The sequence below is a fragment of the Chiloscyllium plagiosum genome, unplaced genomic scaffold, assembly GCF_037043375.1.
Source record: "Chiloscyllium plagiosum isolate Xiang-an unplaced genomic scaffold, Cpla_swu_hap1 HiC_scaffold_47, whole genome shotgun sequence".
Taxonomy (NCBI): domain Eukaryota; kingdom Metazoa; phylum Chordata; class Chondrichthyes; order Orectolobiformes; family Hemiscylliidae; genus Chiloscyllium; species Chiloscyllium plagiosum.
Window position 1 is genome coordinate 2,975,577 of NW_028270185.1, and position 27,612 is coordinate 3,003,188.

General features: G+C 42.9%; 1 protein-coding gene across 6 annotated transcripts in view; it reads left to right on the plus strand.

Moving 5' to 3' along the window:
- LOC122542677 (BRD4-interacting chromatin-remodeling complex-associated protein-like) overlaps nt 1-27,612 on the plus strand; it is a 133,174-nt gene that overhangs the window by 74,574 nt on the left and 30,988 nt on the right. For 3 of the 6 annotated variants that reach the window (XM_087984018.1, XM_087984019.1, XM_087984017.1), the window contains exons 2-6: nt 9,317-9,457; nt 13,903-13,948; nt 16,362-16,404; nt 20,636-20,701; nt 25,319-27,373. In XM_087984018.1, coding sequence (XP_087840144.1) covers nt 9,439-9,457; nt 13,903-13,948; nt 16,362-16,404; nt 20,636-20,701; nt 25,319-27,373 — 2,229 coding nt within the window. In that variant the 5' untranslated portion in view covers nt 9,317-9,438. Of the gene's footprint in view, nt 1-9,316; nt 9,458-12,388; nt 12,825-13,902; nt 13,986-16,361; nt 16,405-20,635; nt 20,702-25,318; nt 27,374-27,612 lie in introns of those variants that run through there. The other 3 variants (XM_087984020.1, XM_087984021.1, XM_087984022.1) reach the window with 3 other exon arrangements.

Genomic DNA, 27,612 nt, shown 5'->3' on the forward strand with positions numbered 1-27,612 from the left:
TAATCCAACAAAAACAGAGATCCTGGAGAAGCTGCGCAGTTCTGGCATTATCTGTGGAGAGAAAACAGAGTTAACGTTTTGAATTTCCAGTGACTGTTCAGCACACCATCCTTCTGAAAAAGGGTCACTGGACCCACATTAACTCTGTTTTCTCTCTCCATAGGTGCTGCCTGACATGCTAAGTTTCTTCAGTATTTGCATTTTTGCTACAGATTTCCAGCGTCATCCATAGTTGTTTTTTTTTGGTTGAGGGAAAACATTCCTCCCATTCTTCAAAAAAGTGCTGTGATATCTTTTTATCTCCACTTGAGAGCAGGCATTGCCTCGGTTTAAGTTCTCATCTGAAAGATGGTACTTGAAGTTTAAGACGTGCCTTGCTGGAACCAGGTGTGTCAGCACAGGTTTTTGTTCAAAGTCTCTGCTCTGGGATAACATAAACCCAATACCACAAGCCTTGAGTTTTGAAATGATATTTTCTCTTTCTCTTCCCTCATGTGAGCAAGTGAAGTTTTTAAGCTTGAAAACTGTGTGAAGGGAAGCCACCATGTGGGTTTCTGAATCTGGTGGAGTCTTGGCATAGCTTTAGCTGAATGTCTGATTGTGAAACTGGTTTCTTTTCAAACTGGAATGTGCAGATTCTGTGGTTTTCAAGCATATGGTTTCTAAAAGCCTGTGGCTACGTAACCAAGTTCCAGAACTGTTTGAGTATCTTTCCCTCAGCAATGACTAATGTAGGAACTTGTGAACCCACACAAATTCTGAGCTGTCAGCATTTTACTCTGGACTTTACTCTGAAGTTGTGTTGCAAGGGAGTCAGAGTCATACAGCATAGAAAAAGACTCTTTGGTTGAACCAGTCTATACCCACCATGTTGCCAAACTAAACTAGCTCCACTTACCTGCATTTGGCCCATATCCCTCCAAACCTTTCCTCTTCATGCACTTATCGAAATGTCTTCTAAACATTGTAACTGTACCTGCATCCACCACTTTCTATGGCAGTTCATTCCACTCATTAACCCCTTTGTGTTTAAAAAAGTAAGAAATCACCCGATCCTGTGCCTGCCTTGCTCCCAGACACATTGAGATGGGTCGATGTTGAGTAAACCATACCATTATAGCTCACGGAACCCGTAGAAACCCAACAGTGTGGAAGCAGGCTGTTCAGCCCATTGAGTCCACACTGACCCTCTGAAGACTTTTGTGCCCAGACCCCGACCAGTTCTTGGTACTTACGATGAACAGCTTGTTGGTGCATGGCCACCTCCTTCACGAGGGCTTGGACTAATGGCAGATTGGAGAATCATGACCTTGCGTATGAATTGTGATGGGCCAGGGTTCCCAGGCACTGGCTCTTACGGGGACATGGGTCCCACAGTCGCTGACCTCCCTTCCTCTGTCCCTGACCAGCAACCTGTCTTCATGTCTGAATGTTGATAGCTTGGCTGACCTCTGCACTCAATCATCCTCAAGTTCACTTCATGGAGGGACCACAGTGGAGCAGCCTGAGCCTGATCAACTCCATTGACCTGATTTTAACAGCAAAAATGTCCCCTACACACTTTCAACATGAGTGTTTAAGAAGGCCTCCCCATAGCATGAAAGAATAGCTGTTGTGTAGAACATGTTTTGTGTCTGGTGCCTGGGCTGATTGTTGACTTTCACATTGAAGTGCAAATTGCCGTAATTTGTCACTCTTCAGAGACTGCGTTCTGGAACTGGTTGTTTCAGGCCTAGTGCAGAAGTCCGGTTTGTTGCATTAGAAACTGGAATTTTTCAAATTCTTTATCTTGCCTGAACATCTTGGATGCAGTAAATGAATTCGAAACACCGAACTATTGTAAGTTCAGTAGCCACTTTGCACACAGTAAGATCCAGTGCACAGAATCTGAGATGTGCCTGTATTCATACTGGTTGTGTGAGTGATATTGCCCTGAGGACCCAGAAAAATTCCTGATCCCCATCCAGTGTTGTCATTAGATCGTTATATTTTGCGCAGGTAATCACAGACTCTGGTTATAATCTTATCTGAACAGTATTGTCTCAAGCTTTTCCACATATGTAGACCATGTAGATGAGGCCAAAGAGACCACAGTTGAGCCACCTGACCTGTCCATCTATCTGTTCAATACTATCTACTTTCACTTGTCACTGTAAAAATAAAACACAACAGAATTAATGGAAACTATACGTAATGTGCTGCTTTTCACTACTAAATAATTAAAACAGTGCAATTTTAAAAATACTATCATTGAAAGATATCACCTCATTGACACAACATTAATAATCAGCACTGAACTGTCATGTTGTCAAGATTACATGCTGAAGACCTGCAGTGGAGTTTAACCTGCAGATTTGAGAAGTGAGTTAGGGACTTAATGAACTTAACTGTCGCTTCTGTTTGGATTGACCAAGATGAATGATTGACATTTTGTGTGCTGGCCTCTCCTTATGTTCATTATCCTAATAGATTATTTGAGCAGTTACATTTTATTGTAGGTTCTGCTGTTAGATGGTTTTAACATTGTACTCACAGCATCAGCCTTCACCCACAATCCAACCTCAATCTCTGAATATAAAAATGAAAGCTTCACCACCCACCTTCAGCGTCTGGATCAAGGAGTTGAATCCAACATTCGCTGAAGCAGTGAGGGCCTTGATGAAATCTGAAATCTGTCCTACTCCTTGTGGCAAACCTTGTGTTTATCCAAAGTCTAAATCACCACATGACTTAGGAGCGGACATAGACCCTTTACCCCACTGAGTCTGTTCCACCCTTCACTGAGATCACGGCTAATTTGAATTTTTAATTCCACTGTCCTGCCTTATTTCCAAAATCCTCGATTTCCTTCCTGATTAAAAATATGTCTAAGTCGGCATTTTCAAGTCATGGAAATCTACAGCACAGATAAAGGCCCTTCAACCCATCAAGTCTGCAACTGGTCAAAAACCATCTCCTAACTATCCTAATCCTATTTTCCAGCACTTGGCCCATTGTCTTATATTCCTTTGCATCACAAGTGCACATCTAAATACTACTTCAGTAGTCTTTCTGTCTTTACCATCCTTTCAGGCAGAGAGTTCCAGATTCCCACCACCCCCTGGATGAAAGAAAATTTCGTCTCAATCTTCTGTCCCTTTGGGGGCGGCGCGGTGGCTCAGTGGTTAGCACTGCTGCCTCAGCGCCAGGGACCCAGTTTGATTCCAGCGTTGGGGGACTGTCTGTGTGAAGTTTGGGTGCTCCAGTTTCCTCCCACATTCCAAAAGATGTGCAGGTCAAGTGAATTGGCCATGCTAAATTGCCCATAGTGTTAGGTATGTTAGTCAGAGGGAAATAAGTCTGGGTGGGTCACTCTTCAGAGGGTTGTTATGGACTTGTTGAGCCAAAGGGCCTGTTTTCACACTGTAGGGAATCTAATCTAAAACTGTCGCCCCGGCCATTAGTTCTGCCACCAAGCGGGGAATTTTCTTTCTGTCTAGCCTTTTTATGCGTTATACTTCTCAATCATGTCTTCACTCAGGTTCCTCTGTTCAAGGAAAACAGCCCCAGTCTGCCCAATCTGTCTTCATAACTAAAACGTATCAGACCTGGCAACATCCTGGTAAATCTCCACTGCACCCTCTCCAGTGTAAGTACATCCCTCCTATAATGTGGATTCCAAAATTGCATATAATAGCTGAGTTGTGGCCAAACCAACCAGTTCCAGCATAACCTGCCTACTCTTCAATTCTGTGCCTCAACTAATAAAGGCAAGTATCTCAAATGCTGTCTTAACTACTTTATCTGCCATCCTGCTTCATTAAGGGACTAGTGGGCATGCGCACCAAAGTCCCACTGATCCAAGGTGCTTTGCGGGGCCCTAATGTTCACCACATATTCCCTTGAGTTGTTTGTCCTGCTCAATGATAAATGGATCACATTTATCCAGATTGAATTCCATTTGCCACTGATCAGCCAATCTGACGAGCCTGTCTATATCCTCCTCTGATCTAAGGCTGTACTTCTCACAGTTTGACCTTACTAGTTTTGATATCACTCACAAACATACTGATTGACCCTCCTACATTTCTCTGTACTTAGTATACTAATGTCTAATGTTTTAATATAAGAAAAGCAAGAGTCCCAACATTGACTCCTGTGGAACTTAACTCTAAATTTTTCACAGCCTGAAAACTATCCATTAGCTGTTACTAATTTTGTGTCCATGTTACTGCTGTCTCTTTTATTTCCTGGCTCTAACTTGACTCAAAGTCTGCTGTGCAGCACTGTATCAAATGCCTTCTGGAAATCCATGTGCCCCACAACAATATTGCCCTGTCAACAATTTCTGTTGACTCATCAAAAAGCTACAGTGCATTAGTTAAACCTATCCTTCCTTTAAGCAATGTGGGACGGCCATCCTCCTTATTAGATTAGATTAGATTAGATTAGATTACTTAGTGTGGAAACAGGCCCTTCGGCCCAACAAGTCCACACCGACCCGCCGAAGCGCAACCCACCCATACCCCTACATTTACCCCTTACCTAACACTACGGGCAATTTAGCATGGCCAATTCACCTGACCTGCACATCTTTGGACTGTGGGAGGAAATTGGAGAACCCGGAGGAAACCCACGCAGAAACGGGGAGAACGTGCAAACTCCACACAGTGAGTCGCCTGAGGCGGGAATTGAACCCGGGTCTCTGCCGCTGTGAGGCAGCAGTGCTAACCACTGTGCCACCGTGCTCCAACAACACTCAAGAAGCTTAACATCATCCAGGGCAAAGCATCTGGCGTAATTGGCACCATATCCACAAACATTCATTCCACTCTCAATGCATAGCAGCAGGGTGTACCATCTAGATGATGCACTACTGAAATTCACTAAGGCTCATTAGGAAGTACTTTTCAAACCCAAGGTCAGTACTATTTTGAAGGACTCCATATTTAAGAATATCACCAGCTGAAAGTTTCCCTCTAAGCCACTCACCATCTAAGGCTGGGAAATAAATTGCTCAGCGAGTGATCCCCACAAATGCATTAAAAAGACTACTCACAGCCTTCTATAGCAAGTCTGATTCTCAATTGTGTTCTCAACACCAGTGAGAAAATCAGAAAGAAATTCTGTAAGCTGCCAAATTCATTTTGTTTGTTCTGCGATGGCCCAATACATATTTTCCTGCTGCATTGTCATGCGTTTGTCAGGAAACACCTGTATCTGCATCTTTCAGACAGAGTTAGACGTGCAAGAGGTTATTGTAGAGTTTAGAATGCTTCAGGAAATTGAGGTTGTGCAGTGGGCCTAATTATATAGGAATGCTGCAAATGTAACCCTCAGGAAAGTCTTATTTCTCTGTACACCTTCTTGGGTATGTCCAGGCAGAGTGTCTCTTTAAACCTGCTGGTTTGGAAATGCTGTGTTGCACTTGTGGGGGCGGGTAAGTCTCGAAGCCGGCCCTTCTGCCATGGAGATAGGTGCACTCCTTGTGTGCCAAAAGAGAACCTTTCCAGCTACACTGGCAATAACAGTGGTCCGCCCTGCATTTGCAGAAAGTTAAAGAGGTGCTGATCAGTAGCTAGATTAGATTAGATTAGATTAGATTAGATTAGATTACTTACAGTGTGGAAACAGACCCTTCGGCCCAACAAGTCCACACCGCCCCGCCGAAGCGCAACCCACCCATACCCCTACATTTACCCCTGACCTAACACTACGGACAATTTAGCATGGCCAATTCACCTGACCTGCACATCTTTAGACTGTGGGAGGAAACCGGAGCACCCGGAGGAAACCCACGCAGACACGGGGAGAATGTGCAAACTCCACACAGTCAGTCGCCTGAGGCGGGAACTGAACCCGGGTCTCTGGAGCTGTGAGGCAGCAGTGCTAACCACTGTGCCACCGTGCCGCCCACTGAAGGAAGGAAGTGCTGCTGGAAAACTAATGAATAACACTGAGGGAAGTGAAGTTTTGCATACAAGGCCATATGGCAGAGGCTTCATTAGAGGGGTGTTTATGGATAGTAAGACTGAGTGCACTAAAGACATCTGGCACTTAAAGTTGACATAAATAATATGACCGTTTTTAAAGCTAAGAGATCTGTTTAGCCAAGCAATGGGGGAGGCGATGACCTAGTGATATTATTGCTGGACTGTTAATCCACAGACCCAGGTATGGCCTGGGTACTTGAATTCAAATCCCTCCATGGCAGATGGTGGAATTTGAATTCAATAAACATCTGGATTTAAGAGTCTAATAATGACTATTGCCAATTGTCGGAAAAACCCATCCGGTTCACTAATACTCTTTAGGGCAGGAAACTGCCGTTCTTTCTTGGTTCAACTACATGTGACTCCCTACCCACAGCAATGTGTTGACCCGTAGCTATCCTGTGGGGTGGACAATAAATGCTTGCCTAGCCAGTGACACCATCATCCTGTGAATTAATTTTCTTTTTAAAAATCATCTTGTTCCAATTTTTTTTGGATAAATCTTACAATGCGGCTATTTGGTTCATTGAGGCCATGCTTTGCAGGAGCTTCCAATTAATCCAGCTTCTCTACTCTCCCTACAGCCTGTAATTTTTCAAGTAATTTTCCAATTCCTTTTTGAAAGTTTTTTTTTACTTAAATTGCATCGCCTTTTGCTAATTCCCTAAACTATGTTGTCTCTCCTGCTGATACAAAGCTATTCTTCTCCTTTTACTGTCAAAACCCTTCACGATTTTGAACACCTGTATTAAATCTTACTTTCACCATGAAGGAGACCAATCCAGCTTCTCTCGTCTGACAACTTCTCTGAAGTTCACTACGATGTTTGATCTCAATAGAGTGGGGAGAAAGAGAGGAATGTTTTAAAAGGAATGTTTCTGGTGACCCACTGGGTCAGAAGTTTGTGCTTCAAGTCCCTCTTCAGGACTTAAACACAAGAGAAATCTAGGTTTCAACTCCCAGAGGAGCGCTGAAGGAGGACTGTGCAGTTGTAAATGCCATTTATACATAATGCATTCACCTATGGCCCCTTCAGGTAGATGCAAATGATCCTGCAGTGTTGTTTGATAGAGGTGCAAGGGAGTCTTCTCCTTGATGTCCCAGCCAACATTTTTAATGGAGTCAACATCAGAAAGAAAACGGGCTATCTTCTCGTTGTCATGTTACATTTTGTGGGAGCTTGCTGTGCACAAATTGGTTGTTGTGTTTCATACATGACAATAGAGGCTGTGCTTAGAGATAGGATTCACTGGCTATAAAGTGCTTTGGGATATTCTGTGGACGTGAAAGATGTCCTGTAAATACAGTTTTTTTCCCCTCTGAGATTGGCTGCTTGACATATTTGGATAGATGCCTGAAATTCTTGTGTTAGCAGCTTTGCTCCATAAATAGTATCTGCTGAAGGGATCCTGAGGAAGTGTGCCTCTGGGAAACAGAATTCCCAGATGTGATCCTTTGACTAACCAGGAAAGAGACAGTTACAAAGGAGAGATTTGCAGCACGGAGTAAGGTCTTTGTTCCTGTCTGGAGGATTTCCTCCTGCTTTCTCTGATTACCTACTTTTCACTATTAAATGGAAAAGACATGACGATTCTGTTAACATCAAATTAGCTCCTGTATTTGCACAGTTACAGACAACAAATTGCATGTGGCCATTTTATCTGATGCAGTTGGGAGATGGATTAAGAATGTTACTTCAGCAAAGCAAAGACTTACATTTCCATAGAACCTTTCACATTCTCAGGATGTCCCAGTGCTTTACAGCCAATGAAGTGCGTTTTAGGTATAGTCATTGTTGTAATGTCTGAAATGTAGCAGCCAGTTTGTGCACAGTGAGACCCACAATCAGTGAATGGTGACGATAACTAGGTAGGTGGTTGTTCAGAGAGAAATCTGATCCCAGGACAAAAGGATGGTCATGTCACTCTTCAAACTCATACTGCAGGATCTTTATCCTCCTATGGGGAAGCCACAGCCTTAGATTAACATCTGATTCGAAAGATAGCAATTCTGAAATACGTCAGGCGGGATGTCTGGTGTCGGGTGGGATTATGGGGTTTGAGTTTAGAGAAAATCCTGCCCGTGCAATTGAGATTGGAATACTTCTGTCCTGTCCATTAACCTCTGAAATGAGTTTGGAGAATGCTGGAGGAGTTTAAACAGCTATTGCAAATTGTCCCTAATTGAATACCAAGTTCATTCTTGGAGTTCAAAGGGTATACTGAAAAGGGTGCAGAACTGAAATTCTGCATTGATGCAGTGGTTGGAGTTTTTGCTTTTTGTTAGGAGACAGTAAAGTGTGCATCAATTCCATTCTGAAACTGGGAAATGTTCCATTCACTGACACTTAACATCCTTTGACTTGACAAATGTGCACATACCCAGAACAAATGTTTTCAAATTCTCCTGTGTGATTCCACTCATCTTTTACCACAGGCGAGCAGCTATGTCCTGTAAACTCCCTGCAGAAATACAACTGTTTTTAAAAAAGCATTTTATTCTGTACAATCTTAATGTTCTGGTTTTGTTTTGCATCATGATTATTTTGACGTTTTTGTTTGGAAAGGAGGTGAAACCTTGAGCTGATAAAGTTGAAGTCTTCAAGATTATGTTGTAGATTGACAAAACTGATTTGGACAGATTGTGGGGTAGGTTCACATCCTGAGGGATGCAGGCTTAAAAAGAAAATTCCAAGTGACCTTTCACCTAGCCGTGTTACAGAGTAAATGACCAGGATAAGTTATTGAGGCCAACAGATTAGAGTGTTGCACATCTACACAATTATGTGATCTGTCTGTCTGTACATTTTTTTTAAACTTCTCTCTGGCTGTCTGTCTGTCTCTCTGTTTTGGGTTCTGTGTCTCTGTCTTGTAATTTTTTTCTCTTTGTCTCTTTCCCTCGCCATCTCATCCCAGTGCCATTACACTGTGGTTTCTTAGCCCTGACAAGCCAACTCTGTACTCTCTGTCACGTTGTGCTACACAGATTGAGCCTGGGGTGAACTGTCTCAATGTGCCAGATCACTTCTGCTACCTATAATGGCCAGAGTACTGCCTCAGGGCACACATTGCATGTGTGTGCATGCATTCCCGTGAGGGATGACTTAACCGTAGAAAATGTTCTTTCTGCAGTAGGTCGCATAACCAGTTCCAAATCACAATTGAACAATTTACTTTTAACAAAACTAATAATGATATTGAGTTACAGGGCAATGGTCCAAGTGTACGAGGAATTTTTATACCATATGTAACTGTGTGGTATCCTCTACCAAGTTTGTTTTGGAGTGGGGATTTGTTTTCTCTCTTTCGTCAACAGAAGAGTTTTAATAATGTATTTTTGTACAGGTAAAGCATTGCTCCCAACGGTGCGTGACGTAATGTGGGTATTGTGCAGTCCCTGGCAGGTTCTACGCTGGAATAGGGGATCGAGACACAACTAAAGTGCCAGGCAAGATTGCAGGATTTATATGATGTCTGCTCGTGCAGGTAAATAGATGAGGTTGCTCGGGAATGTGACACAGTTTCCAGAAGGATTCAGCCCAGAGCAGGTTGCCAGAAGCTAAAGCACTTTTCAAATTGTTCATTTTCCCATCTTTTCCAATTTCCTGCTGTCCTAACCTGAACCATGGGGATAGTCTTGAGTGCTGGTGACCAGTTGGTCCAAGAAGAGGCCATTCTCTGAATATTCTATAGGTTTATTCACGGACTTCACTGGCTGGGCCAATATTTATTGATATGCCCTTGAGAAGCTGGTTGTGAGCTGCTTCATTGATGTATTGCATGTAGATATACCTACACTACTTTTAGGGAGAGAGTGCCAGGAATTCGACCCAGCAACACTGAAGGGTCAAGGCAGGATGGTGAGCAGCTTGGATGGGAACTTGTAGGGAGTGCTGTTCTCATGTAAATGCTGCCTTTTTTTAAAGTTCTTTCATGGAAAAGAATTTCAATGTCTGGGCCAGCATTTATTGCCCGTCCCTAATTGGTCTTGAGAAGATGGTGGTGAACTGACTTCTTGAACTGCAACAATCCATGTCCTTGTCCTTCTACATGGAAGTGGTTATGGTTTGAAAGGTGCTGTTTAAGGAGCCTGAGGGAATTTCTGCACTGCATCTTGTAGACCTGTCTATGTGGATCTAGCTAGGGAGGAATGGGAGACATTTCAACTTTGAAGGATTCACCAATAGCATTATTTACAAAAAAAATCTAATTGAACTTCGCAGTGAGATGTCTAGTTTCCTTTTAGGCCCCCACATCCACTTCATCTTCGCTACACCCTAATGGTACCTACATTGTTCCTGTCAGACGTAAACCTTGTATGCATTCCATTAATCTTGAGGGTTTGCTGTGCTTATGAGATTGGAGCCATGCAATGGAAAGCTCTCAGTTTCAGACACTCTCTCTGCATCAAGCCAAGATGCAGTGACAGAGTAAAGCTTCTTTCATGGTGTTCCTTGATGGTTCTTAGGTTCCAAGTTTTCTCTGATTTGACATTTTGCATTTTCCCACACAATAGCCATCCAGTGCCATCTTATGTAAGATTGACAGCTGATCTGAATTTCTCTTGTTTCTGTACCCACTACGATCTGCAGTGAAGGTGTTTCAACTGCTGACAGTGCAGTGGTTTAGTGAATCAGATGCTAGATTTCAAATTCATGACTTCCAAAACTGCCTGGTAAAAGTATAAAATTGAATTGCTAAAACTTGATTTTGCAGGACACCAAACTGTCATCATAACTAACTACATTATTGTGTTACTGACAGTCCGTATCACATCAAGCCTTGGTTGTGAAACAGCAGGACATGGGAAATAGGAGCAGTAGGAGGCCATTCAACCTGCTGGGCTTGTACTGCCATTCAACAAAATCATGATTAATCAACTACCTCATTATCAATTTTCCCTGCTATTCTTCCATCTCTTTACATCATTGGTATCCAGGCATCTTTTGATTTTTGTCTTCAATATACTCAATAATTGAGCATCCACATCCCTCTGGGGTATGGATTGATAAAATACAATCCAAATTCATGGAGAAAATCATTTTCAGATTAACCAGAGCAGGACTAAACTTCTTACGATTCTAGCGCAGGTGATCAGAAGTGATGTGAATTTGGTTCTGAAGTTGGCGCAGTGCATTTACATCTGTACAGCTGCAGAAATCCTCAGGCAATCTAGTATTCTGTTTACAATTCCACTGGTTCCCATTTCTGTTCCTCCTTTTTCCTAGCAATGTTCTCCATGTTACTTTAGGAAGGATGCAAAGGCTTTTGAGAGGTTGCAGGAAAGAGTCATCTGAGAATGGTTCCAGGGATCTGGCACTTTACTTTCATATGAATAGGTTAGAGAATCTGGAGCTGTTCCTCTTTGAGATGGAAAGTTGAGAGGTGATTCGTTAGAGTTGCTCAAAATCATGACTGATCCAAACAGGTTGGATAAAGGAAAATAGATAAAGGGTCAGGAAGGAAAGGCACCAAATTAACATGGTGGACAAAAGAATCAAAAATGACACAAAAAACGAGAAAGGGCAGAGTTTTGGGTCTACCTGAGTTGCTCTTGCAAACAGCATGGACTCAGCAGGCTGAATGGCCTCCTCTGCTGTTATCATTCTATGATTTGACACTAATGTTGGCACTGCACCTTGGGATGTTGTATTTCAAAGGTGGAGTGCTTTTTCTTTCAATTGTGGTAAATCGGTATTTAGATCTTGTCAACAGCACCAACAGTGACAGACATGAATCAACCAACTGATAGAGCATTTTGAACAGTGTAAACTATCAAGGCAAACAAATATAGGAACCAGGATGAGGAGTAAGCCCTTTAGCCCAACAGAATTTTTCCACTATGCAACTGGATTATAACTGATCATCTCCCTTAGTGCCATTCTATACTATACCCATATCCCGTGATGTTTTTAATATCTAGAAATCTATCATCAATGCACTCAATTTTAATTAACAACTACCATTAAGAAGGAGAACAAGAACAATGACTGTAATAATGGGTGTGTTTTGGTGAACAAACCATGGGAATTCCCGCACCCCAAATACTAAAGTGAATGTTGTTTGCTGGCTGGACCTGATTCACTGCAGCTTAATAAGTTTATCATTGCTTGGATGATTTAATATTTGATTTGATTGGAGTTTGTACCTCTTTACTGAAATTTACAGTGTTTGCTCATGTGCTTCATAAACATAAGCTTGTGTAAAACTCTGTGATAACGTCCTAACTCTCACCACATTCTGTTTTTCTCCCCATCGACCCTGTGCTCGTTTACCTCCATTTGGCTTCTAATCTGGTAATGCCTCGCTATTTTAAAAACTCGTATTCTTGTTTTCAAATCGCTTCTATGGCTTCACCTCTCCTCATCTCTACTACCTCCTTCAACCGGGCTGGGTGATTGCATTTCTTCGAATCAGCCTTGCTTTTTGTGCCTGGACCCTAAACTCTGGAGTTTCCTGCTTACACCTCTTTTCCCTTTATGATGTGCCTTATTACCTATCTCTTTGACTAAGCATTTGGTTGTTTAATGTGGCTCAGTGTCAAAGTGTGTCTGATAGTGCTTCTGGCATTGCTTTCCTACTCTCAAACTTTAGTAATGCTTAAGAACATTGTTTGTAAAAAATGGGTTAATTAAATTACATTTGGATTAAATATGCCTAGTTATGTAATTGTATTACAGTATTGTCATGTTCTACCTTGACTGTTTGAATGCCATCCTATCTCTCTTGTCTGCTTTACATTCTGCATTTCAATGCAAGACTGCACTGATTGCATTTGCCTGGCGAGTGGTGATGGTTTTCTGAGGAGGTCAGTGCAGTGAACTACCATTACCAGAGCAGATTAATGGCAAAGGTAAATCTAGGTGCTGTTTATTCTAATAGTCAGCAACCAGCTCTCTCTGCAAAGTGAATTAGATGCCACAATAGGATAGGTGCAAATATTTTGAATCTGGGACCTCAACATTTTCTCAGAGTGTAAATAAAAAGAAGCAAGGATTGTCTTTTAAATGGCTTTCTCAAGGGCCTTGACTTTGGAACTTCTCAGTATGTCAAGTGGCCAGTGTTGACAGCAACTTCAGATGGTGACCACGTGGAGTGCAACTAGGGAATGACAGAGAGAGCTAGCATCTTGCCATAAATTTGATACTAACTGCATGTTTGGGATTAACACCAGATTTCTATAATTAACCATAAGTTAAAAAAGAATGTAGCCGCGACTCAGTGGGTAGCATTTCACCTTTGAAGCAGAAGACTGTGGATTTGAGACCCAATGCAGAAACCTGAGTGCAAGAAAATTCAGTGCTCCTGTTGTAGGACTGAATGAGTGCTGTGTTGTCAGAAATGCTGATTATTGGATGATGCATTCTGGAATTATAGAATCCCTATGGTCCGGAAGCAGGCCATTCAGCCCATCGAATCCACACTGATCCTCCAAAGAGCATCCCATCCTATCCTTTGTAAGTCTGCATTTCCCATGACTAAGCACCTAACCTACACATCTCTGGACAGAACAGACAGTTTAGCATGGCCAATTCACCTAGCCTGCACACCTTTGGACTGTGGGAGGAAACCAGAGCACTCAGGAAACCCACACAGACATAGGGGAGAATGTGCAAATTCCACGCAATCGCCCGTGGGTGGAATCTAATCCGGATCCCTGGCAGCTAACCGCTGAGCCACCATACCACCATACTCATTTAACTGAGGCCCTATCTGTCTCCTCAATTGGACATAAGAGTTCCATGGCATTAATTACAGCCAGGGAGGAGAATTCTGGCTTATACCTATGACGTGACTACACTTCAAAATCACTTCATTGGTTTATAGTGCTTTAGGATGCCCGGAGGTTGAGCAATTTTATATAAATGTTTGATTCTTTTATACAATTGGTAGGGCAGTAGCACTTTAGTTATTGTGTTTTGTTTTTACAGTTGACATGGATGATGAAGATGGACGTTGTCTGTTAGACGTAATTTGGTATGTATCTCATCTCCAAAAAAACCCCTAAGAAAAGGTAAATAACAGTGACTGTTCACTTACATTTTCTCCTCCCTGTTTTTGGGGCATCTTCAATTCATACAAAGTTTGCCGTCCCTGGCCAAAATACTGTAGGAAATTGGGGTTTTGTCCTGTTCCAGTAGAGCAGCATTTCTGTTTGACTACTTCTGTTTTAACTACTTTGTGAGCACTTCGAGGGAGTGGTAATCGAGTTTCTTGCTGAAAATTGGAGTGATGATGGAAAGCTCCAACCTACCCAGGGTGCCAGGCCCCTCAGCACCAATCATTTCACACCCTCCCATCAACTGTACTTCACCTCATTTATTCTGCAAGAGCTTTGATTTGGGAATATTCACGAGCTTTCTGACCAGAGAGGGTATTGCAAAGAAATTATTTCAGCAGCTGAAAAAACTGCTCAGATTAATTTAACATCAGTAATGGGAAATTAATTTATCTTAATTAATCCTTCATTTCCCTGACTTTAATCCAGCAAAAAGCTAGAGATTTGAACAAGGGAGCCACCATATTCACAGCTGGAGGCTTCTAACCTACAGAATCCGACTTCTGATCAGACAAAGCATCAAAATGGGTCAAGTATATATTACATTTTAAAAATAAAAGTCAGTGTGCGATCCCTATGATGAAGGCTTGGTGATTAATTACTGCATGAAGGGAATAATCCTTCAGTAACTGCAGTCCTGCCTTACTTTCAGAATCCGCTTAAAGGTTTGTCTTAATTAATTGCATACAGCAAAATGAAATAGTGGGTCTGGCTTCCAAACTCCTGTTGGTCTAAGTTCGAACTCCACTTTCTCTCTTGGAATTCATTGCTCTTTTTGTTGAACTGGGAAGGTTTTGTTAACTTCAGGTTTAACTGGCTTCTCATTTAAGAATCAACCACCCTCCTGAGAGTTTTCTGTTCATAATTCTATCTGTAATTTTTTTTTTATTCATTTGAAGATGAGAATTTGTGCTGAGGTGTGGAATATCTTCAGCACCTAAGCAAACCTATATACTTGACAAGCACTTTCAGGACAGCTACAGCATGGGTTTCAATACAGAGTAAAGCTCTCTTTACACTGTCCTCGTCTATCACTCTTAACAACAGTACAACACTGGGTTAGATACAGAGTAAAGTTCTGTCTACGCTGTCCCTATCAAACACTCCCAGACAGGGACAGCACCAAGTTATAAGCAAAGTAAAGCTCTCTACACTGACCCCCATCAAACATTTTCAGGGCAAGTACAGCAATGAGTTCGATAAAATGTCAAGTTCTCAGTACACTGTCCCTTTCATGTAACTCAGACCAGCATTTAAAGAGATGTCCCCTGGTGGGCCATAATGGCATTACAGGTTTCTCACAATGCACTTTGAGTTTAGTTTTGTTTTTCGTTGCTAAATCAGTGAATGGATTGGGGCTACAGACCCTCATTTGATGTTGGATGTTTAGTGACAGCAGAGGCAAGACGCTTTTAACGTTAGATATATTCAAATGTGTTGTAGGGGATGAAAGCCAACATTTGTCTCACCCCTTGGTGATCTGTTTAGATTACAATCACCCTGCGTGCAGATTGGATTTGCATTTTTGTTTAACATAAATGAAGCCCAGGAAGGCTGACTGGCTTTTATTTTTCAGTTATCTTGCTCCCTTGTGGTTTTATGTGCCAAGAGTTTTGCAATGTAAATCCTCTGCTAACAGAGTGACTGTTTAGTTTTCTTTTAAACAGCATAGTATCAAGCAAGTAGAAATTAAATTTCTGCAGTCATGCCTTCCTCAGTTTGTTCCACTTCGAAGAGCACTGACAGCCCACTGTGTTTTTCCATTGCTTATCTTTCTTAACTGTTCTTAAAACCAAAGCACACGGGAGCAGAAATTAGGCCTTTAAACCCATCAAGTCTGCTCGAGCCTCAGCAGTACATCTCTGCTCTTGTATTCCAGCCCCCTCAAAATGAATGCTAACATTGCATTTGCCTTCCTAACTGCCAGCTGAACCTATATGTTAACCTTAAGAGAATCCCAAATCAGAACTCCCAAGTCCGTTTGTTGTACAATCTTAGTTTTGTTGCTTTTTTTTCCCAAACAGGGCCACACCTAATGGATTAAGTCATTTCAGTTCCTTTTTGTGAACAGAAGTTAATTGACCTGAAACACAAACTCTTTCTTTCTCCACAGATGCTGCTAGATGTGCTGAGTATTTCCTGTCTTTTCCATTTTTAATTTTGGATTTCCAAGTATCCTATGATATTTAACTTTGGGTCACACAAGTGGTTTGTTCCTTTTATTTCTCCTTAATGAATTGGCTTCTGTCCCAGTCACCTGTAGCTTTCTGTGGGTTTCTGATGTAATTGGAAAGCTCAGTTGTTCCTGATGTGTATCCTTTTCCTTTCCAGTGACCCTCAGGCTCTGAATGACTTCTTGCATGGTTCAGACCAGGTGAGTATAATTTGCTGCTGGACCAAGACTGGGATTGTACTTCTGTGTGTGGTGGTTCTGGTGCACACTGGAAGAGTCCCATGTGTTTCTGACCTTGGGTTCAATGATTTGAAAAAGAGTGGCATTGGAATTTTGCAACTCAGTTCTGCCTATCTAGCTTTAGCTGCTTGAAAGAGTTGGGCCATTTAGTTTTCCTTATCATTTTCTTCGCTATAATGCTGCAACTTTGTTCGTTTTAAGTACGTGTCCAATAGCTTTTTGAAAGGCATGAATGAGAGTCCAGTATCCTTTCAGCGGGCATTTTTCAAATCCTTTTCCAACCCTCTGAAGAAATTTCTCCTCATCCTCCTTTTTCCTGTTATTGTAAATTTATGCTCTCCTGACCCACTCCCAATGGAAAGTTTCTTCCCCCGTTAGAGTCTAGAATCATTCACCACGGAAACGGGCCATTCGGTCCAACTAGTCCACACCAACCATGTTCCCAAACTAAGCTAGTCCTGTGTTTGGTCCATATCCCTCCAAACCTTTCCTATTCAAGAACTTATCCAAACTTCTTTTAAACATTATAACCGTACCTGCATCCACCTCTTTCTCTGGCAGTTCATTCCATTCATTAACCTTTCTCTGTGTGAAAAAAATTGCCCCTCATGTCCCTTTTAAATCTTTCTCCTCTCTCCTTAAAAATATGCCCCCAAGTTTTGAACACCACACCCTAGGGAAGAGACCTTTGCTATTCACCTTATCTATGCCCCTCATGATTTTAAAAACTTCTATAAGGTCACTCCTCAATCTCCTATGCTCCACTGAAAAAGTCCCAGCCTATCCAGCCTTGCCTTCTAGAAAAACTCTCCATTCCCGGCAACGTCCTGGTAAATCTCCTCTGAACTCTCTTCAGCTTAATACCCTTCCTATTGCAGGGTACACACGGTACTCCAGAAGAGGCCTCACCAACATCCTGTACAACCTCAACAAGTTTCCTAATGAAGGGCTTATACCCAAAACGTCAATTCTCCTGCTCCTCAGATGCTTCTCCTGCTCCTGTCTACTTTTCCAGCATTTTACTCTTGACTTTGGTTCCCAACTCCTATGCTGAAAGTTCTGAGCAGGGAAGGCAAGCGGGCTAAATGCCTTCTTAACCACCCTGTCTATGTGTGCTCCAGCAAAACCCCTCATATGTTCAAAGTTATCCCTTAACCTTCCCAGCTCAGAGAACAATCTTTGCATTTCCAATCTCTGATTTCCCTCATTCCCTGAAAAACCAACTCTTTACCCTTTCCGGAGTCTTGACATTTTTCCTGAAGTGCGTTGCCCTGAATTGAAAATCGTATTGCTTATTGCAACAGTTGTTTCCTGCCAATGTTCCCTACATATTGCTTGTATGTAACCCACTCACCCATCTACTTCTTCATTTATGCTTTATTCCTAGCAGATATCAAAATCCAGTTCTCAACTTTACAAAATATCAAAAGATATCCCTAAATTCCTTGACTTTTGTTCTCAAAATGTGCCATCTTAATAAGTAGTACCAGGAGTAGACCATTCAACCCATCAAGCATACTCTGCCACTTGATTAGATCATGCATGTTCTCACGGTGGCCTTTACTCTTGCCTGTCCTGTCCCACATAGCCCTGACATAGAGTCATAGAGTTCCTTGTACATCTGGAATCTATCTGAACTGTGCCTTAATATAATTAATGACACAGTCTCCATCATTTTCTGGGGAAGAGAGAGTTAAAAATATTAATGATTCTTGAGAGAAAAAAAGTCCTCTTTATCCTCATTATAAATAGGGAGACACCTTGTGTTTGAACTGCGCACCCCTACTTTTCGATAACTCCCATAAGAAGAAATATGTTCCCAACATCTGCTTGGTCAAATCAAGGGCTGTTACCTTTCCTGATGAAGGGCATATGCCTGAGACATCGAGTCTCCTGCTCCTTAGATGCTGTCTGACCGGCTGTGCTTTTCCAGCACCACACTCTTCAGTTCTGATCTCCCCATATCCTCACTTTCCCCATATCTGTGCTACAATTTGAATTGAGTAATGAAGTGGTCCTTTCAGTTTTACTCAATTTGACACCACCCCCCAACAACCCAGGCCAAAACAAATCCCCACAAGTGAGCCCCTTGCCAAGTGCAGATTTTCAGTCTACAAGAGGGTTTCTGGTGCAATAGAGAGAAGGGTTCAAGTGAAGGCTTGGCTTGTACTGACTTCCTTCCCAAGTCTGTGTGGCTCAGTTTTGTTTTATGCTTCAATGTGAAAAGCGTCATTTTTGAGAGTGTGCTTTCACTTCCTTCTCTAGCGAAGTAGGACTGGGGCCCAGCCAAAGCAACTGATTAGTGACACTGCTCCTGCCTGTCCCTCTGAACACCCATCACCTGATGGATCAGGTCCACTTCCACATTGGCAATGAGGCCAGAAAGATAGGTCGTCTGCCTCCATTTATTTACTTGTTTAGCCTTGTTGTGCCCTTGATGCTAATTTGAAGCCTGGCACATACCCTACACAATTCCCCCACGACCACCCCACAGTCCTTGATGATCTGTACAGGATGACAGGGTGCAGTGCTGTTTGCAAGGTAAGGCAACCGTGAACAAAGGGCATCGCAATCTTGGTATCTCCAAAGAATCTCCCAGTACTTAGTTACTATGTGAAGTTCCTAAATTGTCCCCCAGCTGAGAATGAGTCATTTTCTATATTGGGAATAACAGGCGTGGGTTATTTTGTCCTGTGATGCTACAGGGCACAATTTTCTTCAACTACTACTGGTCAGCAACTTACAAATTGAAGCCTCCAAATAATTCTCGAAAGGGTAGCTCAACATCTCCAAGCTATGCTCCTGAATCCAACAAGACTGTGTTTGAATGTTTGCAACCCTTCTGTTTACATATGAGGTTATTAAGTTTATGATGTTTCACTCCTATCTCTCTTAATTTATGATGTGGAGGTGTCTGGTTTGGACAAAGCCAGAAGTCACATGGCACCAGGTTACAGTGCAACAGGTTTATTGAAACCACAAGCTTTCGGAGCACTGCTCCTTTATCAGGTGAAGTGAAGGTCACCTGAAGGAACAGCGCTCTGAAAGCTTGTCTTTTAATTGATGTTAAGATGCAAGAGCAAAGGTGTTCATGTACCCTGTTCTGAATTGTGCCTGACAGCGAGCTTAATGGATTGGTGCTTAATGGATTGGTTCTTAAAGGTTAAAAAGGGGATCCATTATGAAGAAGATTTGAGATATTCGTAATGATCCAAAAAGGTGTTTTGACAGTGGATAGGCTGTTAAACTCCCAACTCCCAAGTGTAACAAATGTCAAGTTTTGTAGACCATTTTACTTTAAACTGCCTAATTCCAAGATGGAATAAAGTAGGGGATCTAAGGATACCTAGTTAGCAGTTCTATCTTGATAGAAGGTCCAAGTAATTCATATTATCAAGAGGATGGGCTTTGTTATCAGATTGTTTTCCTGAGGTTTCGCACACAAGATGCAATTTGCACACACCAACTTCTGCAAACAGTTAGTTTATTAAAGCCTGTACAAACGAGGTGACCCTCCTTTGACCCTCCTCGCAGGTGTGCAAAGTTGAGTCAAAAGAGCCCCGAACAAAGGAAATACATCCTCTTTTTCAAGGTCAGTTGATAATGCTCACACGTACTCCAGCTACTCAGGTCATGAGGGCTTAAACAAAACTGGAAGATTCACTTCGCATTGACACGAGTGAGGAATCTGTGGGGTCAACCACACTGTGAAAAGTTTAGGATTAGAATTTGTCTGTCAGGAAGGAAAGTGCTAAGAATCACCTCATATAGTTCATGACAAATAGTGTGTCTGCTTACAGACAAAGTATAACTATGAAGGGAGATTTTCAGCTCTTTTAAATGTTAAATGGTGGATCTTTGTAGTTTAGGCTCTAAGTTGCTGTCTGAATTGTGTTAGTCGATATTACTTTCAGTTTGTGTGTTATAGTAAAAATCTTAACTTGAAATCTTGTGTGACTCTTTCAGTCATTCTCTGAAAGCTTGATTTTTTAAAAATTATATATCATTCTGTAGTCCAATCATAACATCACTGGACTACAGAATGATATATTTTTTTTTAAAAATCACGCTTTCAGGAGTGACTGAAAGAGTCATAACATGATTGGCCAGTCACTTTTAATGTGTTCACAACATTAAGACCTGAAGTTGATGTCCGTTCTCTTTGTAAACATGTTCTTAATTTAACAATCAGCTCGATGGCGACGATCTCCTTGATACGACAGCTGATCCTGCCAGCGCCTTCTTCACTGATGCATCTGTGAGTGTTCACTCTTAATCTCCTCCTCCATTTCTTGGGCCTCAAAGAATTTTAAATTGATGCAACATGTCATGCCTTGAATCCGGGCTGAATAGAGATGAAAACTAAGGAAATTGCAGAGGATTTGTTAAGTTCTTAATGGCATTAAAACTTTAACATTTTGGTGTTTGTTTTGGTGTACATCATATTGGATATTTGATGTTGGCTTATTTTCATATTCTATATCAAAAGCATTCTGACTACTTCTAACCCCCATCCTCAACCCACTCTCCTAGGGGGGGGAATATGCTAGTTATGACCATTTCCTACAAATTATCTGCTGGTCAGTCTTCAACGGTGAGTTTAGAGTGGATGCAAAAACAGGAGGAACCAAATTAAACCATAAGATATAGGAGCAGCAATAGACCATTTGACCCATCGAGTTTGCTTTGTTATTCAGTGGCAATTGATAATCCTCAACTTCATTTTCCTGTCTTCTCCCCATCATTCCCTTACTGATTAAAAATCTATCTCCATCTTGATCCAGCCTCAGCAGTCCTTAGTGGTAAAGAATTCCATAGATTTGCTTCTCTGAGAGAAGAAATTCATCCTCGTCTTTGTCCTAACTGCGGACAGTACCCAGAGATTATTCTTTCTAGTCTTAGACTCCTTTATAAGGAGATCCAACATTTCTGCATCTCCCCAGTCAAGTTCCTTAAAAATCCTATGTTTCAATAAGTTCTCCTCTTGTTCTTCTAAATTCCAATGAGTACAGACCCAATCTACTCAATCTCTCCTCAAAGGAAGACCCCTACATACCTAGGATCAACTCATGAATCTTTTCCAAACTGCCTCCTGTGCTGTTATAGATCCCCTTACAGAAGGGGACCAATCGTTATCACAAAACTTAGCTATCTTTATATCCTTTTGAATTAAAGACCAAAATTCAGTTCGCTTTCCCTATAATCTGCTGAAGTTGTATGTTTGCTTTTTGTGATTGAATGCGTGAGGACTCCCAAATCCCTCTGCGCTGCAGCTATCAACAGTTTCTCTCCTTTTAAATAATATTCCTCTCCTATATTTTTCCTGTCAAAGTGCATAAACTCACATATCCCACATCCTCTTCCACATCCCAAAGTTCTGCTCATTCTCATAACCTGTCCATAAACTCCTGTAATATGTTTGAGAAGATTTGTAGCTCAGGTTGATGATGAGTCTGTAAGTTAGCTCGCTGAGCTGGAAGGTTTGTTTTCAGACGTTTCATCACCATACAAAGTAACATAATCAGTGGGAGTCTCTGGTGAAGCGCTGGTGGTATGTCCCGCCTCTCGATTTATAAGTCTTGGTTTCTGATGGTGGGTGATGTCATTTCTGGTTCTTTTTTTCCAAGGGAAGGTAGATAGGAACTAAATCGATGTGTTTATGGATGGAGTTCTGGTTAGAATGCCATGTCTCTAAGAATTCTTGTGCGTGTCTTTGTTTCGTCTGTCCTAGGATGTGTGTGTTGTCCCAGTGAAAGTGGTGTCCTTCTTTGTCTGTATGTACAGAAACTAGTGATAGTGGGTTATGTCTTTTGGTGGCCAGTTGGTGTTCACGTATCTTGATGGCCTGATAATTCGTCCAATGTAGTGTTTTTTTTACAGTTCTTGCATGGCATCTTGCAAATGACTTGCTGATAGTATCTAATGGATCCTTTAGGTTCATTATTGCAGTTCAAGTGTCTTGGTAGGTTTGTGGGCTACCATGATGTCAAGGGGACTGAGTAGTCTGCAAGTCATTTCTGATATGTCTTTGATGTAAGTTATTGTGGTTTTAGTTTTTGGTTGCATTGTGTCTGCTTGTTTGGGTTTGTTTCTGAGGAATCAGTGGATTGTGTTTATTGGGTACCCATTTTTCTTGAAAACCTGTATTTTTCTTCTGCTTTTTGTAGTTCTTGGGTGCTGCAGTGTGATGTAGCTCCTTAAAATAATGTCTTGATGCAGCTCCGTTTGTGAGTTTTGGGATGATTGCTTCTGAAGTTAAGTATTTTGTCCATGTTTGTTGTTTTTCTGTAGATGCTGATTTGAAGCTCTCTGTTAACTGTTTGTTCAACTGTCACACTTAGGAATGGGAGTGTATTGTCGTTCTCCTCTTTTGTAAATTTTTTGCCTGTCAGGATATTGTTGATAGTGTTGAATGCTTCCTCTAATTTGTTCCATTTCTGATGACAAAGGTGTGATCAACGCAGCGGACCCAAAGTTTGTGTTGGATAGATGGGAGGGCAGCTTGTTCAAGAGTCTACATTACTGCTTCGGCAATGACCCCTGATACTGGTGCTAGACCCACGATCGCTGGGACAGGTCAAAGACATGCATGAAAATTCTTAGAGGCATGGCATTCTAGCCAGAACTCCATCAATAAACACATCGAATATCGATCCTATCTACCTTGCCTTGAAAAAAAAATTGAAAATGACATCACCCACCTTAAGAAACCAAGACTTATAAATAGAGAGGTGGGACATTCTACCAGCGCTTCACCAGAGTGTCTAAATGATGATGTTACCTTGTCATGGTGACGAAACGTCTGAAACCAAACTTTCAAGCTCAGCAAGCTAACTTACATACTCCTGTAACATCTTTGTTATCCATACCACTTGCCTTTCCACCTATTTTGGTGTCAGCAGGGATGATTAATGACCAGTTCATCTGTTTTTGGTGTGTCCAGCTGTGGGAGAAATGTTATCCACCTCCTTCATCATACAACTGGACCTCCTATTTGACATTGTATCCAAAACACAGTTCCTCCTGCAACGTGGCACTCCTGTAGTGCTGTATTACTAGATTAGATTTTGAGCCCAAGTCATAGCATGGGAATGAATGTAAAATCCTATTATTCAGGGGGCAAGAGTTTTGCATACCTCACCAAACTGATACTCTGCTAATGCCTTTGCATCCTTCTGCTCTCCAAGGGAAATAACTCCAGCCTTTGTCGTCTTTCTTCATTGTGGAACATTCCAACTTGGCCAACGTGGTGCTGCATCTCCTCTGCACCCTCTTCAGTGTAATAGCATTTTGCCTATTGTACAGCAACCAGAACAGCGCATACCGCTTTAGTGTGGTCTAAACAGTATCCTCCAACATGACGTCCTAGCTCTTGTATTCTATGCTTTTTCCCCTGAGCCCTCCAAATATTTACTTCTCAAGTCTTTATCCAATTCCCTTTTTTGAAAGTTACTGTTGAATCTAATCCCACTGCCCTTTCAGACAGTACATTATAGGTGGCTGGGTAGCGATGCAGAGTGACATCAACAGCATCAGTTTAATTCCTGCACTGGCTGAGGTTATCATGAAGGTCCCACCTTCACCTCGCCTCTCACCTGAAGCATGATGACCCTCCAGTTAAACTCACCAGCAGTGATCTCCTTCTGTCTAATGAGAGAGCCCTTTGGTACGCTGGGACTATGGCAGCTTTACTGTTTTACATTCCAGACAATCATTAACCCACTGGCTTAGAAACATTTCTCCTCAACTCCCTTCTGCTTCCATTCCCAATTTCCTAAAATCCATGTCTTCTGATTAATGGTCATCAAGTCCCTGGCAGCAGTTTCTCTCTGTGTATCGAGCCTTTCATAACTTTGAACATCTCTTCTGTCTCCCCCTTCACCTTCTCTGCCACACAAAAACAGTTTCAGTCTTTGCATTTGACTTTAGAGAGAAATGGTGGTACAGTGGTAATATCACTAGGCTAATTCCCCAGGCTTGGGGGACTTGGATTCAAATCTTGTTATTATTAATAATTCATGGGATGAGAGCATCACTGGCTGGGCAGCATCCCCAACTACACAGAGGGCAGTTAAGAGTCAAGCACATTGCTGTGGGTCTGGAGTCGCATGTAGTCCAGACCAGATGAAGGTGGCAGTTTCCTTCCCTAAAGGACATCGGTGAACAAGGTGGGTTTTTCCCAACAATCGACAATAGATTCATGGTCAACATTAGACTCCTAAATGAAGACATTTATAGAATTCAAACTCCCCCATCAGTCGTGGCAGGATTTGAACCTGCATCCGCAGAGCATTACCCGGGTTTCTGGATTAACAGCCCAGTGATAATACCACTAGGCTGTTGCCTCCCCTGCAGCAGCTGCTGGAACATAAATTCAATTAATTTTTTGTTAAACTTGGAACTGAAAGATGAGAAACTATCATCAATTGTTGCAAAAATTCATTTGATTCACTCATCCTGTCGGGATAGAAATCTGGCCGACACATGATTCCAGACCCACAACAACTTGGTCAGCTCTTAAATCTGAAGGGCACTGGGGATAGGGAACAAATAATACTTTGCCCACATCCCATGATGATATAATTTTAAAAAAATTTAAGTCCCTCCTCCCATGTATCATTTGAATAAATCTGTATCTTCCCTATTGTTTAATATCCTTCCTGAATTGTGATGCCCAGAACTTGATATGTTAGTATGAAAGGTGCTGTAGAAACATGCTTTCATTTTGTATTCTATTGTCATTCAATTAACATTCCAGTTAAAGTGATTCAATCGCATTTCAGTTGCTGCATGAGCGTTGCTGTGATCCTTGACTGTTAATTGTTTTGGACTGGAGAATCTAATTGAGAGTTGCTAATGTATTGAATTTTTTCAGCTTAATGTACAGGATACGACTGTTAATCATTTGAACAGCGGGCAGACTCAGAATTCCTCCAGCGCAGTCGATCTCGATTTCCTGGAAGATGATATCCTTGGGCCATCTCCTGGTTCCAACTTGCAGAATTCTGACCAGCCGTGTGATATCTTGCAGCAGAGCTTGCAAGAGGCTAACATCACAGAGCAGTCTTTAGAAGAGGATGCTGATCTAGACATTGCCTCGCTCCATTTCCCTTCCTTGCAGCCGGTATCACAGGCAGCTGATGCCTCCCAGCTTTTCTCAACTAGCACTGATCTGATTGGTTTGCAGCAGCAGCCCACAGTCCTTGCCCAGCAGACTCTGATCCAGCAACAGACCATAGGCGGCCAAGTTGTGAACAAGGCCATCAACGTACAGCCCTTTTTGCAGCAAGTCGGACTCGGCAATGTGACCTTGCAGCCCGTCTCGAATCTCCAGGGGCTGCCAAACGGAAGCCCGTCCGGGGCATTGGGCATCGGGCAGATCCAAGTGGTTGGGCAGTTGTCAAACCAGTCAGTCATGACCATCAACCAGCCGGCACAGCAGATCATCACAAAGGCTGGGCAGCCTACCCAGGTGACCACCGTGCCGGTCGGGAGCTATATATCTTCGCCGGCCTCGGACCAGCAGCAAGTGGCCTTGAACTCTGCTGGGGTCTCGCCGCCCAACGCTGGACTCGTGCTCCAGAAGAGTGCCCCTCCTGGAGCATTGAATGGAAACTCTCTCTTTGCTGGTACATCCATCGCTCAGGCAAATCAGGCGCTGACGGTCAGGCCCACCATGAGCAATCCCATGACGCAGGCTCCACTCTCAGCCCAAAACGTCATCATTCAGAGGACCCCGACTCCGATCCAGCCAAAGCCAACGGGAGGAGTCATCCAGCACAAACTCTTTCAGATTAGCTCGAAGCCGTTTGCTTCCACCAATACTGCACTGACCATCCAGAATGAAACTTCACTGCAGCAGCAACAGCAACAGCAGCAGCAGCAGCAACAGCAGCAACAACAAAAGGCCCAACAGAATGTGACTTTCATGGCAGGGAAGCCTGTGCAGAATGTGGTTTTCTCTGCCTCCGGGACTGGGTTCCCCCAGACTATCTCCTCCAATGTTTTCAAGCAGCATCAGGCACAGCAGCAAGCCTTGGGCAAATCCCTGAGTCTGCACCTGCAAGGTGGCAGCATTGTCATTCAGCCTCAGCATATGCAGCAGGCTATGCTTCAGAGTCAGAACCAGTTCCTCCTGCAAGGCCAACTGTCTGGTGCCTCAGCTGTCCCTCTTTCCCAACAGCTCTCTGCCTTGCAGGCAAATGTGGGCGGGCAGATACTGACTGCCCAGTCTGCTGGTGGTCAGGCGCCCGCGACCCACATCATTGCTAGCCAGGGTCCGGCCGGTCAGCTGATCGCCAACCAGACCTTGCCGGCTCAGATCTTGACCAACCAGAACATCGCCGGACAGCTGAACTTGAGCCAGGTAATAGCAGCCCAGAATGCTCACGGAGCAACCCATATCTTGTCTGCTCCCATCCAGCTGCAGCCTGGCCCCGTGGGTCAGTCTGCAGTCTTCCAGATGCCAGTGTCTTTAGCGAATAGTCTGAACCCTCAGACATCAGCACCTGTCCAGGCAACCCTGGCCGGTGGGGCCGTCAACCAGCAGAGCCAGTCGGCTGTCGTACAGGGAGTGACACTGCCCAACCAGGTCACCATGCTGAACAGTGGAGAGAGTCTCGGACAGTCAGTGAGCATCCAACAGCCGGCCAGCAACGCCCAGGGCTCCAGCGTCATCCAGCAGCAAGCGGGACCTGGCCCTGGGTTAATGGCTCTTGGGAATGGGCAGCCCTCGTTGCTGACTGTCCAGACTGCCATAGCATCTCCAGCTCAGCCATCGCAACAGCAGCAATCCGTCCAGGCGCAGTTAGCCTCAGCCCCTCAGTCCAGCAGCAGCAGTATGGTGCAAACCCCTGGGAAAATTATTATCAGCCAGCAAGGATCTGCGGGAGTCATCAGCCAAGATGCAGCTGACATGTTCTTCCAACAGGTAAGGTTAAAAGGCTGTGATATTTCAATGCAGCTGTTTTTTCAATTCACTCACAGATGTCAGCATCACTGGCTAGGCCAGCATTTATTACCCATTCCTATTTGACCAGAGGGCAGTTTGGAGTCAACCCCATTGCTGTGGGTGTGGAGTCAAATGTAGGTTAGACCAGGCAAGGATGGCAGCTTCCTTCTCTAAAAGGCATTAGTGAACCAGATGGGTTTTTCCAACAACCACAACAG